General features: G+C 35.9%; 1 protein-coding gene across 3 annotated transcripts in view; it reads left to right on the forward strand.

The window, feature by feature from the left end:
* The window catches only part of Pcnx1 (pecanex 1), a 143847-nt gene that overhangs the window by 63056 nt on the left and 65369 nt on the right, over window positions 1-15422 (forward strand). For 2 of the 3 annotated variants that reach the window (XM_090344398.1, XM_090344400.1), the window contains 2 exons: window positions 269-401; window positions 7582-7766. The exons of the other annotated variant lie outside the window; for it this stretch is intronic. In XM_090344398.1, coding sequence (XP_090200524.1) covers window positions 269-401; window positions 7582-7766 — 318 coding nt within the window. The remainder of the gene's footprint in view (window positions 1-268; window positions 402-7581; window positions 7767-15422) is intronic. 3 annotated transcript variants of the gene reach the window in all.

The following is a 15422-nucleotide window of genomic DNA, read 5'->3' on the forward strand; positions in this document are numbered from 1 at the left end:
AGCAATAGAAATTTCAAGCTAGAAAATTACATATTGAAGAAAAGGTAATGAGGTAAGAGAATAGGTCCATTATTTTTTCAAAAACTTTAACCTTGAAAAATAAGACATAGTTTTATATGGTAGAAGTAAAAGTGTATATACAAAATAAATTTGGAGTAAGTAAATTTTATTTACCCATGAGGGTGGAAAGTCCAGGGAAGGACAGGCTCAGCTGCTATTAACATCTCTGACCTGGGCTCCAATTTGACCTAAGTCTGTCTTGATGCAGCAGCACAGGCCAGCGAGGAGGCGGTGGCATTTCGCCGTGAACGCAGCACATTTAGGCGTCAGGCAGTTCGGCGCAGGCACAATGCAGGGAGTAACCCTACCCCTCCTACCTTGCTCATCGGATCACCCCTCAGGTATGGTATTTTAAAATTCCACCAGTTCCACCATCGTGCATGTAACAGATCTGCTAACCCAAAGAAGCAATGGAAGACTTCTTTCTTTTGCTGTTACTTCTGTACATTTCAGCTCTTCTCTGCATGTGACCATAAGCCTATTGCATTATGCATGTCTCATGTTGCACTGTTTAAACAAAAAGTAGTTTTGCCCATTTTAAATTGTGATATCACTTTAGGATGACAATGGAAGTATAAATAGTAGGCTTTAAGTTAATGTTTTTGTATTTCAAATTATGCAGCATCTTGATCGCGTCTTAAGATGAATAATTGTGATGAGTTTGTTAAAAACTAACAGAGCTGAGTTTAATTTTCTAAATTAACTGACCTTAAGTCAGTTTAATTATATTTTGTCACTAAGTGTGATACTTGATTTTATATTGCTTAAACTTAGTGTCTATGATGTCACAATCACCAGGACCTATGTAATGACACAAGACTAAAATATTTAGTAATTTTAGTTTTTAGAAGAGATAAGCCCTTACCTTCCCTTTTTAATCAGTTATGGGGCTTGAACTCTTGGCCTGGGCATTGTCCCTGAGCTCCTTAGCTCAAGGCTAGTACTCTACCACTTGAGCGTACCACTTGAGCCATAGCGCCACTTGTCTCATGGACTTTAGTGCCCAGGTTGGCTTTGAAATGTGATCCTCAGATCTCAGCCTCCTGAGTAACTAGGATTACAGATGTAAGTCATTATTGCCTGGCTTAAAAACTTTTTCAAAAGCAGCATATTCCTGTTTTTTTGTGTGTGTGTGTGTATGTATTTAAAAAAATCGATCTATATTTTTTGAGATTAGGTCCTGATTATTTCTGAGTTTTATGTTACTGTCAGGAACTTATTCTTTCATAGGTCATTTTGCTCATTCCTTTAATGATACATAATTTGATCAGAAGTAGTATGGGTTGAGCTAATATTTAAAACATTAGCGTGGGAAGGCAACCAACTTACGTATTTATTCTAGAGGCCATTGCTTTTGTGAGCTTTTCTCCTATTTCCTTTACTGCCTGAAGATACTTTTCTGCTGTAAGATTTGGGGCATAGCTGAACCTATAGAGAGAGCTGCGGACTTTATTTTCCTTGTACTACTTTTGTTTCTGACCTCCTCTTGTTCCTAGAATAATAACTTGCCATAAATAAATTCTTTGCCTCCCTATTCACTCCATGTTTATATTTCTTCAGCATCTATTAAAATCTTCTGTTTTGAGTCTTTAAAAACCACCTTTCTTTTTTGACACAATTATCCTGCTGAATCTCACTCATGAAAAGTAGACAAATTAGTTTCTGTTCTTTTTTCCTGCTTGGTGGAATATTAAAGAGTTAATTATAACTAATCAGCCACAGTATTTCCTGTCCTTTTTTCCCCCTAGATCTCAGATACAGTATAGAACTTATTTCTAAAAGACTCACATTAGACTTTTTGGAACGTTGTCTTCTAGTAGTAAGCATTTAGTTTTTGTTAAGATCCCAGTACATTACATTTCCAGTACAAATATAGCACATTATTTCTAAATTTGCTGACCTCATCTTGATCTAAGTTAGCTGTTAAGAATTAGGATAAAGGGGCCCAGAGTTTAGCCTAATGGTAGAGTGCTTGCCTAGCATGCACAAGGACCAGGGTTCGATTCTTCAGTACCACATTATGTAGAGAAAAGCCAAAAATGGTGCTGTGGCTCAAGTGGTAGCGCTCTAGCCATGAGAAAGCCCAAGGACAGTGCCCAGGCTCTGAGTTCAAGTCCCAGGACTGGCCAAAAAGAATTAGGATAAATACCAACTTGTTAGAAATACCTTTTATAACTATAAAAATATTAAACTGTATATTAGTGTCATTTTTTAGTTGGAACTGTTGAATAATAATTATATCTTTGAAGAAGTACAAGATTGAATGGTGATTTAAATTGTTTTCCTTCCTTTTTTTTGGCGGGGTGGTGGGGGCTGGGTCAAGAAAAGTGTGAAAATACCTTTAATGAAATTGCTATATAAAACCTAATAGAATCTGCTGAGTAGATCCTTGTCCATGAAGGATATGACCTAAGCTTTCCGGTAGATGGACAGTTTGACCCTATGTATACTATACATATATCCCTATGATAAAAGATAATGTAAATTTATCGTGGCAGATAATTAAAAATAGAACAATTACAATGTGTTATAATAAAAGACACAATTTATTTCTGGAATTCTCAATATTTTCAGATTGCTCTTAACTCTAGGTAACTAAAACTACATTAAAAAAACTCCAGACAAAAGGAGAGTATTAAAACTTGTTTTAAACCTCAGTGAGTAGCCACCCCAAAGTGGTTTGATCATGTTTACAAGGCTTGAAATGAATCATTTTCTCCCAGAATTTCCTTTTTTTTTTTTGGTGAGTCGTGGGGCTTGGACTCTGGGCCTGGGTGCTGTCCCTGAACTCTTCAGCTCAAGGCTACTGCCCTACCCCTTGAGCCACAGCACCACTTAACAGTTTTCTAGTAATTAATTGGAGATAAGAGTCTCAGATTCTTTACTGCCCAGGCTGACTTTGAACCTTGATCCTCAGATCTCAGCCTCCTGAGTAGGATTACAGGTGTGAGCCACTGTGCCCAGCAGAATTTACATGTGTTTATAATACTTATCAGGATAAATATTTTTAGAATTATTTTTTCATGTATTTTTTATTGTAATTAATAGAAGGGTTACATAGTATTTGCCAGATAGATGGTGCATTAATTCCCATATGTTGATACCCTTTCATAGAATTATTTTTTAAAATTAAAATTTTTAATTAAATATTTAATTACATACTTAAAAATTTAGCCTTGTAGATAAGTTTTATAGTTCATTAGCAATTCTTCCTAGTTAATGCAGCTAAAATCAGACATAAATGGAGTCCTGTGTTTATCAGCTTAAATACTATATACTTTTGAATCCTAGTTAATGGCTGGAATGGAAAGAATTCATCATTGTACTTTGAGGAAGGGAATCAAAGCTTTAATATATTCTTAGATTTATTTTTATTAAACATGAAATTAAAAGATGAATAATATCATAATCATACTTAAGAGTCCATAGAGATTCACAGGGATCCTTTTTTGCTCAGAGGTGAATATCTGTTGCTTGTATATAATGTTCAAGAATACTCTTTCGTTGGAATCCAGAGATGAAGAATGATGGCCTTAGCAATTACCTTACAAAGGTAATTGTGACAATACAAGGCAGAGTGTGCCAAGTACCATTCACATGGTAAAGAGGAAGGAAAGACCAAGACTAAGCTATAAGCTATGCTTCTGTCATTCAGATTAGCAACGTTAATGTGAATGATGCTAGTGGTAGCATCAGTAGCCTCACAAACTTTTCCTTTTACTGTGTAATAAAGTAGTTAGTACCTTTTCTCAGCAGTTTTTCCATAATCGGAACTGTAAATTTATATTTTCATGCCAATTAGTAGTTTGCAACCCTCCAGTGATATGTTATATGATATTTTATGGAAAATTGACAATTTTTCTGCTATTTGAAGGTTTTGAAATAGGAATTCAAAGGACATAGTGTTATCATTAGCTTTTGCTGTTCAGTACTTGCCATTTTAATTTTTACTAATTTCCCTTTATTCTGAAATTGATTTTCATGCACTGCCTAATATTTTGAAAACATTTTGTATATTTGAATATGCATCCCTGGATTGAAAAGTAATATGTTTTCAAATATGCTCACATTAAAATACAACTGACTTGGGCTGGGAGTTTGGCCTAGTGGTAGAGTGCTTGCCTAGCATGCACGAAGACCTGGGTTCAATTCCTTGGTACCACATACATAGAAAAAAGTCAGAAGTGGTGCTGAGGCTCAAGTGATAGAGCTCTAGCCTTGAGAAACCCAAAGATAGTGCTCAGGCCCTGAGCCCAAGCACAAGACTGGCAAAATAAAAAAATAAAAATAAAATACAACTAACTCAAATCAACATTTTTGCCTGTGATTTTTTAAATGAAAATAATTGATCAAAACTTAAATTGAGTGTACAGTCTATATGATACTGATGTCTTCTGAATCTGAAAGGACACAATATTTGAATTACTTTATCATCTTTTCTTACTATTTTCTCTTGTAAGGTTTGTTCATTTTGTTAAGGTTCTTGGGTAAGTTTAGATAGCTTCAGAGGTAACTGATCAGTTATGTATATGGAAGATTAAAAACCTATTTATATTGATTCTCATGATTACATCTTGATTATATATATTATACAGTGATTCTACCCTAAGGTTCTTAAGTAAATTAAAATAAATGTTTATTTTTATTTATTTTGCCATTTTAAGTAGTTTGAACTCAGAACTTCACATTTACTTGGCTAGTGCTATATCACTTGAGCAAACCTCCAGCCTGCCTTTTTGCTGGTAATTTTGGTGATGAAGTCTTGCAGGGCTTCATCTGAATTGGCTTTGAATCAAGATCCACCAAATCAGTCTCCTGAGTCGCTAAAATTACTGATACGAGCTATTATTGGTGCCTGAGTCAAAGTAAATACGTTTGTAGTTTATGGCATTAAAAATTTAGCAGTTTTGTTTTCTCATGTATTCTGTGCATTCATGTGTTCTGCTTAGAATGTGTATGCTTCCGTGGTTCTGAAAGAAGCCTGAAGGGAAGTCTAGTTAATTGAACTGTCTGTGACGACAGAAATGTTTTGTAATTTTCATTGCCTGCCTAGTATAGTAGGCAGTAATTACTAGGTGTTGTCCACTTTGGTAGCCAAAGCTTGATAGCTGCTATTCATGGTATTGGCTATTGGATATATGAAATGTGGTTAGAATGATGGGAAAACTAAAATTAAAGTTAATTTAAATTGTCTGTTGGCATTGTCTGTTGTTCTCTTATTATAATCTCAGGCTAAGCAGTTTTTCCAGTATCTTCTACCTAACCTCCCTCCCCTTCTCTCTTTTCCTCCCCTCCCCACTCCCATTCTCAAATCCCTTGCCCACCCCTGTTTTTTGTACCTGTAGAGGCTGGAATTCAGGGCCTGGGTGAGGTCTCTAGGTACTTTGTTCAGTGCTGATTTCTCTACCACTTGAGCCAAGTCTCCACTTTGGCTTTTTTAACTGGATATAAGCGTCTCACTGACTTTCCTACATGGGCTAGCTTTCAACAGTGATCCTCAGATCTTTACTTCCTGTATCACTAGCATTACAGATGTGAGCCACCCACTCCAAGCTTTCTACTTAGACACACACACACACACACACACACAAACACCTTCAGACCCTGAAGAAACCATTACATTGAGTCCAGATGTGTATAGAGATGTTAGTACTCAGTGACACTGATGAAATAAAACAAGCCCATCCTTTTTTTGTCTGATAACTAGTAATACCCTCTGGGATTCTTCAAAGTAAACTCAAATAGAATGCACTGTTGCTTGAATATTATGTAGATTATGGATTTTAGCAGCTTAAATTTACTAACAGCATGAATATTCATATAAATTTATAAAAATACATGGTTAATTTATAAATTTTTATAAATAATTTCACTAAACAATAGGTTTATAATAACGAAATGCTAAATATTTTAAAAATTCTATAAAACTTGGGCCGGGAGTTTAGTGGTGGAGTTCTTGCCTAGCATACATGAAGACCTGGGTTTGATTCCTCGGTACCACATACATAGAAAAAACTCAGAAATGGTGATGTAGCTTAAATGGTAGAGCTCTTGAGAAAGCCCAGGGACAATGCCCAGGCCCTGAGTTCAAGGCCCAGGACTGGCAAAAAAAATTATAAAACTTAGGGAAGAGTAGAATATCTTGAGTTTACACATTTCTAATTTAAGATTTTCTAGTACTTGCTTCAGCAGCACATATACTAACTAAAATCGGAAAGATTTTCTAAAATGATAGTCTCATTAATACGAGTACAATTTGCATTGGAAAAAACTCACAAAATTTGTTACAGGAACATAATTTTTAACTCATATCATGTAACGTTTCAGGAATATGAAAGCTTTTATTTATTTATTTATTTATTTATTTTTCAAAGTTAAGCAAAGCTCTGTTTCACACCATGCACAGAGAATTACACTGACAGCTCAGGGCTGACGCTGTGGAGAGAGAGCACCCCCCTCCCAGCCGCACAGGCTAAGTTCTATAGGGCAAAACCCAAACCCCAAGTTTATTGCAGTTCCGCAGCTGCTAGAGGCTGATTGGTTACAAACTGCGCAGTTACACGTGTGCTTCTGCTGATTGGACATCTCCACTTGGCCTGTCCCAACCTTGTTATTGAGCCTCCTGTTTGGAAATGGACTGCTTTGGGGGACTGTTTTGCAAGTCGTTTTCAGTGTTTTCTTGGTCAGTTCACTTTGAACTTAATCCAGAAGTCTTGTTTTGGGTTATATGAAAGCTTTTTATAGAGAACACTGTATAAACTCTGCTTCAGTCAGTATATTCAGCGACCATTCACATTATACCATTTGTATTGTTTGAATTTGATTTTCTGTTCTTGTACTAGTTTGACTCAAAATTTCCATCTTGGCTGCATTTGATAAGATTCTTTGGTTGAAGAGTGTAGAAACTGACCAGGCACAGGTAGCTCCCACCTGTAATCCTAGGTACTCAGGAGGCTGTTGTATGAGATCAAGGTATGAAGCCAGCCCAGGCAAGAAAGTCCAGGGGATCCTTACCTCCAGTTAGCCACCAAAAAGCTGTAAGTAAAGTTGTGACTCAAATGGTAGACCACTAGCCTCCAGGAAGAAAAGAGATTATAGAAACTGTTGTAATATTGAAAGGTCAGAATATTTGAAAAAAAATACCTAGAATAGTACGACAAGTTTGTAAGTAAAAAGTGCATATTGACTGAAAAATTGGGTTTATGTAATGGTGACCAATGCCAACTACCGTGATGAATGTACTCAGGCTTCTTCTTTGCCGCCTTTACAGTTTAGTTACTTTATAAGTTTTAGATTGACCAATACACATCTGTATTAAATGTTTTCTGCATTTAGTTCATCATTATGAATGAGCTTGATAAGGACCAGAATAATATCTGCATATATTACAAAGTTTGTTGACTTTCTTAAGTTCTGTTGAAAAAAGTATCTTTTTGAAATCAGTGTTCCTATATTGATTTCATTCTAGCTGTTTTCTTTTTTCTTCCCTGTAATGTCTCCCCAATCCATGTTTTCTCCTAGCCTTCAAGATGGGCAGCAAGGCCAGCAGTCCACAGCGCAGGTCAAAGTCCAGTCCCGTCCCCCTTCCCAGGCTGCAGTGCTCAGTGCTAGTGCCTCCTTGCTGGTGAGAAATGGGAGTGTCCACTTAGAAGCATCACATGACAATGCATCTGCTGTAGGCGGTAGCAGTTTGCAGGATGAACTTGGTATGCAGGCCTTAAGTAATTTTGGTGATACAAAGCTTTGATGCAGCAGTTAATGGGTAACAGTGATTGAAATTCTTTCTAGAGAGGGCTTTATTTTGGGACATAGGAGCACTGTTTATGTAGGAATTGACTTGTGTGTAAGGAAAATTGGACCTTGGCTTCTTTTCTGTTTCATTGTACTACTTGTCTACTTTTCCTTTTAAGCATATTCACTATTAATATGTAGGTAATGTAAGTGTTCAGACTTTAGTAATTTTCTTAAAGTAATTTGGCCACTTCTGTTATTCCCAGGCATTTGCACCCATGTGGGAAAGTATGAATTCAAAAAATGATTTTGACTAAACTTTGATTTCTTGGCATTGTTTGAATGTGAAAGTGATCTGTTACTGTAAAATTTATTTTTGAATTAATGTATATTTTACATTATATCTGTATGTAGTATTTACTATAAGTCTAAATGGAAGTGTTGTGAGGACATTATAGCTCTGTAGTTATTTCAAATAACAGCTTTATAAAATAGAGCCTTTTCCTTTTTAATATACATATAAGTCAGTAAATAGAAAGGCATGTTTGCTTTGTCTTGTGGGCCAAATAGGGCTCACAGAATCATTTGCTGTGTGACAATAGTTATGTATATTTCTCATCTGCTTCCCTCAGCTGTTGTATCAGCTTCTATTGATAATTTTTTTTACAGACCCCATAAATACAAATGGCCTTAGGCAGAAAAAATTTCCCTACCCCTCACCCTTAGAAATACATATCTATGGATCGGGGATTTAGCTCAGCGGAAAAGCCCTGGCAAGTGCAAAGCCCTGAGTTCGGTCACTGGCTCTGGGAAAAAAAAAAAAGAAATATGTATCTACTTAATATATGTATCTGCTTTATATACTACTTAAGGTCAAAATTTTATGCTATGTTGAATTCTGTTTCTCTTTGTGATCCAGGTTTTTATAACCTCAGGGTATAAGTTAAAAATGATTTAAATAAACCTAACAAAGAAATGTCTTCTTTTTGAAAATACTTGAAAATATTTACTCATTGTGATTTTATTTACCTATGTTACAACTGCTTTTCGCTTAATGAGGACGACAATTCAGTTGATGCTTTAGCTGGAAGATTATGTGATATAGAGTACCAGAATTAGGTTTGATAAAACTTCATTTGCTTTTCTTTGAATTCTTTACCATTTTGGAGAAATCTTGTAGCAAGGTAGTAAGTATATAGATAATTAGTGATGAAAATAATCATCAGGAATGCTTTTTCTGCCATGCATGGTGGCTATCACCTGTAATCCTAGCTACTCAGGAGGCTGAGGTCTAAGGATCAAGGTTCAAAGGCAGCCCAGGCACAAAAGGACCTGAGACTCTTATCTCCAGTTTAACTCTAGAAAACGGGAAATGGGGCTTGGCTCAAGGGTAGGGCAGTAGCAAAGTTTCATTTTGATCCATTTTTAGGTATTTTTAGATTTGCCAGATTAAACACAAAACAGATGATTTTCCACAATAAAATTTCTTAGTTTGCTTAAGAAATTAGCTAAAAAATATCTTTTTATCAAGCCCATTTAAAAACTACATACAGATTATTAGAAATATGTACATCTCAACTCTCTTGCCATTCTGACAATTATAAAAATCTTTTTCTGATTGGAGATACCTTTAGTTCGTTGGTTAACACTCAAGACATTCTTTCAAAATTTTGGTTTTATGTTTTTGTTTCATTTGTTTGTTTTTTTGCCAGTCGTGGGGCTTGAACTCAGGGCCTGAGCACTGTCCTTGGATTGTTTCTCAAGGCTAGTGCTCTACCACTTTAGCCACAGAACCACTTCCAGCTTTTTTCTTATGTGGTACCAAGGAATTGAACCTGGGTCTTTGTGCATGCTAGGCAAGCACTTTACCACTAGGCCAAACTTCTGGCCTCATGTTTTATATTTCAACAGCCTTCTCATAGCCTACTTCTTGGTTTATGATAGTTGAATAGTTCCACCTCCAGTATAACGTAATAATTAGCACAAAACAGTGAAGGGAAAGTGAGTACATGTTCTAAAGCACATAAAACTGTCCCCAAAAGATTCTGAACATATGGTCCAAGTGATATTAAAAGGAATGAGAAGCCAAAGTACTTTTGTGGCGTGGTTTAATTTTCTGTGTGATTTTAAAAAATTAATAGTAAGATTATTTTGTTTGAATGAATTTGGGTACTATATACTCAGACATGTTAAAAGTAGCCACAATGTTCCTTACAAGTATAGAAAATTTGGGCTGGGAGTTTGGCCTAGTGGTAGAGTGCTTGCTTAGCATGCACGAAGAGCTTGGTTTGATTTCTCAGTACCATATACATAGAGAAAACCAGAAGTGGTGCTGTGACTCCAGTGGTAGAGCTCTATATTACATGTATATACACACTCAAATCTGTTTCCAATAGGCATAATGATTATTCCTAATTAATTTTGGAAATTGCATTATAAGTGGTATAATTTAGAATAGATCACTGACTCAAGCAATAGAATGTCTATCTAACATGTATGATGCTCTGAGTTCAAACCCAAATACTATCAAAAAATAAAGTATAATCTAATTTTAAGGAAAAACTTGAGTTGTATCCTTTAATGTAGTTTTCATTTCCATGAATACTTTAGTAAAAGGAAGCCTTTAAAATCATCATATGGCATATTGATCAATAAATTTTGCAGTTAGCGTTTTTAAAATTTTTATTTTATTTATTTTTAGTTTTTTGTCAGTCGTGGGGCTTGAAGTCAGAGCCAGTGCTCTGAGCTCTTCAGCTCAAGGCTAGTGCTCTATCTCATTGAGGCACAGTACCACTGCTGGTTTTCTGGCGGTTAATTGGAGATAAGAGTCTCATGGACTTTTGTGCCTGGGCTGGCTTGAACTGTGATCCTCAGATCTCAGCCTCCTGAGTAGCTAGGATTACAGGCGTGAACCATTGGTGCCTGGCTAAGGTTAGCATTTTTGAAAAGGAAATTTCTATCAGAATTTCTCAGTCCTTATGTAATATATTCCAGGTTTTGTTTTTGGGGTTTAAAATAGGTTCTTGAATTGAGTTTTCTGAGGTTTTGTTTTAGTACTATAAAAGGATCGATAAGGAAGTATTCTTTGAGATAACCTGCTTATTAACTTGAAAATGTTGTCAAATGTAGAAGATTTATGGAAAATCTGTCACCACTCGGTTCCCTTTGTTTAGTAAGCAGCTTATAGCTGTTGTGCATTATTATGTAATATCTGTTGGAGGATGTTTATTTTTTTACTTTATATGAGACTCACATATCCTATAATAGCAACTTTTACTAGAGTTATATATTACTGTGTACATTTAGATTATATTGTAATTACTTTGCTCTCTTACTGTAAGTACAGAGTCAGGATTTTATGGGACTTTGGAATTTATGTTGTTGATCATTTTTTATTCATCTGAACCACCATAGCTATTACAAATGCAACAATCAGTAGTTCCTCCTCCTCCTCCTCCCCCTCCTCCTCTTCTTCCTCCTTTCAGCACATATATGCTAAATTCTGTTTTGTTCCATTTTGGGAGAGGACAGGAAGAGCAACATATAGTATATAAATGAAATCCAAATGCTTATTTTTAATGAAATATTTAAAGTGGCAAGCTTGTTTTTCAACTGAAGTTGCAAAGTGTAAGAGAGCCTGGAAGTAGTTCTAATTACTTGGACAGAAGTATAGCTGAAAATCCTTTAGGGGAGTATATACTCTTATTAAAAGTAAGAAGAATATTGTGAGTTCAGTCTTTTGCACAGTAAGATATTAGGGATTTCTAACCAAAAAGATAAAGATTAGTGGTGTACTGGGATGGTTGGTAGTTCAAAGAAAAGAAATATAAGTGATCTGCCATAAATTTTGGGGGGCAGCAATGGTACTGGGGATTTGAATTTAAAGGCCTCTGCCATTTGAACTCTGCTTTTATTACCTTTTATTTATTTATTTTTTTTGCCTTAGGTGTTTTTGAATCGGTTTATGTGTTTTTGCCCACTGCTGACCTTGGGCCTTGATCCTCCTACCAGTGTCTCTATGGCTCTTTGGATTACAGGCACACACTACCGTGACTTGCTTGTGTATTCAGATGGGATCTTGGCTAACGTTTTGTCTGGGCTGGCCTTGAACCAATGACATTCTTATAGTTTCTACCTCCCTAGTAGCTGTTTTCATTCCAGTGAGTCTCCATTCCTAATTTGTTCATAACTTTTAAAAGTGGAAATTAAAAGTAGAATTGTTTTTCACCTCTTGAAATAATGGTGTCCATTTTTTAAAAATCTGTAGAAATAGTTCAGTGACAACATTTTGATAAGGTATAAGTTGGCATGATAGAGATAAAATGCCTGTATCTGTGCACAAATTTTAAGAACATGTACTTCTAGTATCATTGTTAGTAATTTTGAAAAACTGTATAGAAATGCTCATCACTAGAGAACTGCTTATAAAGAAATATACACAGGATGCATAAATTCCTAACTCATAATTAGTATAAGATTCAGAGCTCAATATATCTAGGTTTATTTAATAAAGGAAAAAGAATTTTCAGAAGATTATGCATGAGACTGATCTGTTTTGGAAAAAATACAAATATTTCAAGGCATACACAAAATATGATCTTAGAAGTGGCAATCCCCAGTGAGTGGAGGACTTTCTTTACTTTAGATATTTTTTAAAACTTCTAGTGAGGATATTTTTGAGTACTACAATGAAACAAAAAATACCAACGTCATTTTCTAAATTCTTAGAGTTTTGGAGAATTGCACTGATTATATGCTATCTCCATACTCATTTATCTATCAGGCTAGTCTTATTTCCCTTGATTTTCATTCATTTTATGAATATACAATTAGATTCAGTACTTTTCAGTCATTTAACACGTAGTTTCACAAGCGTCATCAGATGTACGCTAGGGAAATGCCAGTCAAGACATGGAGTTCCCCAGTACGCTTCCCACTCTGCTCTGGCTGTGGGCAACCATTAATATGCTTTTGGTCATTGAGATTTCTCTCTTCCAGAAGTTAATGTCAATTCAGTCATTCAGTATGTGACCTGTTGTGTTTAGATTCATTTTATTTGTAGTTGTTTCTTCTCATTAAGTATTCCATTGTATGAATATATTGCTTACCATTCACTTTTGATGGGAATTAGTGTTGTTTCCTGTTTTTAGATGTTGTAAAACAAATGTCTTAAACTGTGTGTGTGTGTGTGTGTGTGTGTGTGTGTGTGTGTGTGTGTGTGTGTGTGCACGTGACATGTTCCTGCAATCCTGGGACTTCAACACAGGGCCTGGGTGCTGTCCTTGAGCTTTATGCTCAAGGCTAGTGTACTACCATTGGAGCCACAGCTCTACTTCTGGCTTTTTGGTAGTTAACTGGAGAAAAGAGTCTCGTGGACTTTCCTGCACAGGCCGCCTTCAAAACTCAATCCTCAGATTTTAGCCTCCTCAGTAACTAAGATGTGAGCCACCACCACCTGTCAACATTTTCTTTTTCTTCTTTTAATAAAAGTTCTAAATTCCTAGTAGTGAGTTTCAGTTGCTCCTTTCATTACCAACATTTGCAGTATAACTCATGGCCTTTGTAATTTTAAGCCTAATTAATATAGTATAATATCTTGTGGTTTAAATTTATAATTTTTTGTGAAATGTTTTCATTGGGCAAATGTTTGTGATTACAGAAATCTCAAAATTTGTGGTATGTCCAAATGTTTAGCTCATTACAAATTAAGTTCTTTTTTTTTTTTTGCTGTTAACGTGTTGAGTTCTTTTGATATTTCAGATTTATACATTGAATTATAAGTAGTTTATTATGTGGCTTGCCTTTTTGTTTACTTGACTAGTGTAGTATAATCAATATTATTGCTACTATTTTACCACTTGTCCCTTTGAACTGAACTGTTTGCATTTATTTTGGAAAATTCAGTTGATCTGGAGAATAGCAGATGGGAGAATCTAAATAATGAATTAAGAAATGTCAAAATGAAAGTATGAAATAACCAGTAATATGTCAGTGCACAAGTATCCTTTATTTTGTTTTTTTATTTTTTGTTCTTTGCCAGTCCTGGACTTGAGCTCAGGGCCTGCGCACTGTCCTTGGACTCTCTCAAGGCTAGAACCTACCACTTGAGCCACAGCACCACTTCCAGCTTTTTTCTGTGTATGTGGTACCGAGGAATCGAACCCAGGTCTTCGTGCATGCTAGGCAAGCACTCTACCACTAGGCCAGACTCCTGGCCGTCTTATTTGTTTTAATCAGGTCTCTGAAACTGTCTTCTAAACCAGCTTATTACTTACGTGACTGCCTTTTACCTTATTCTCCCCTTTTAGAAACCTAACTTAGCATTGCACACATTTCAGGAAGAAAAGAAGAGTTCAAAATGTCAAGTTTTTAAAAAAATTGTATCACAAGAATTAAAGGGATTTTAGAAGCCTAAGTTGCTACACAGGTACTATGTCTTATACATATAATACCAATTAGGGAGGCAGAAATGACAGTTTGAGGCCAGCCTGGGCTGAAAGTTAACAAGATCCCTTCCTAACCAACAGCTGAGATTGATGGCATATTTCCATCACCCAGCTTTGCTGGAAGCATCAGTAAGAGGAGCTTGGTCTATGTCATCTGTGACGTAAATTTTAGACCCTGTCCCCAAAACAACAGCATAAAAGGTGTGGCTTAAGTGGCAAGAGGGTGTATCTGACAAGTGAAGATCCTAAGTTCAAATTCAAGTACTACTCTGACCCCCTAACTACAAAAGAAAAGAAAAAGGCCTAGGGCTGTTGGTATAGCTGTACTGACAAGTGAAGACCCCAAGTTCAAATTCAAGCACTACCCTGACCCCCTAACTACAAAAGAAAAAAAGGCCGAGGGCTGTTGGTATTGCTGTACCAAGGATTGACTATAGCTGTGGCGTAAGTTCAGCTTGATGCCTGCTTTTATAAAAAAGTCATTAAAATAGATATGTTTTGCATTGTATGTTTTCTGTGTTGCTTATTATGTTACAGTGGCAGACTTGATACACCAAAGACTATTTGGCCTACAAAGCCTAAATTATTTTTATCTGGTTCCTCACAGTGAAAGGTTGTGGCTCTTGATGGGGGGAGAAACAAATATCTTAGCCTCTCAGCAGAAATACAGCGAAGTTGTTTCTACTAGCGTGAAAATTCATGATGTTCCTTCAGAGATGTAGTTACCACTCAGGATAAAGGGTTGCTATCCAAGAAACTAGTTAGTCTTCAAGAGCTTTACTCTTAAAAACTACTAAGTGTAGTTATGAGATAGTATTGTGAGCACAGTACTTAAACACTGTTAGAAATAAACACTTTATACTTAGCTGTATGACTAACTTAGTATTTGAGGTTACTTAAGTAGTCATACAGCTGTATGAGATCATCTCTCTCTCTCTTTTTGCTCTTTTTCTGCCCTAATAGTAAGAAAAAGTGAGAGGTTGAGTAAGACAGTATCTTAGGACTAGTCTTGAAGAACATAGAGCGAACAGAGTAAAGACAAGGCTAGTATTCAAGAAATTAATTGAAAAGATCTTTGTTGTTGGTTCCTGCAAAAATAGAAAAACCCTTGTAGAACACATAGGAAAATGAGTGACATCAAGAATGCTGTAGGAATTATTAGATGAGTACTGTTCTTAAAATTCT

This window comes from Megascapheus bottae, chromosome 14, assembly GCF_031878675.1.
Source record: "Megascapheus bottae isolate mThoBot1 chromosome 14, mThoBot2.hap1, whole genome shotgun sequence".
Taxonomy (NCBI): domain Eukaryota; kingdom Metazoa; phylum Chordata; class Mammalia; order Rodentia; family Geomyidae; genus Megascapheus; species Megascapheus bottae.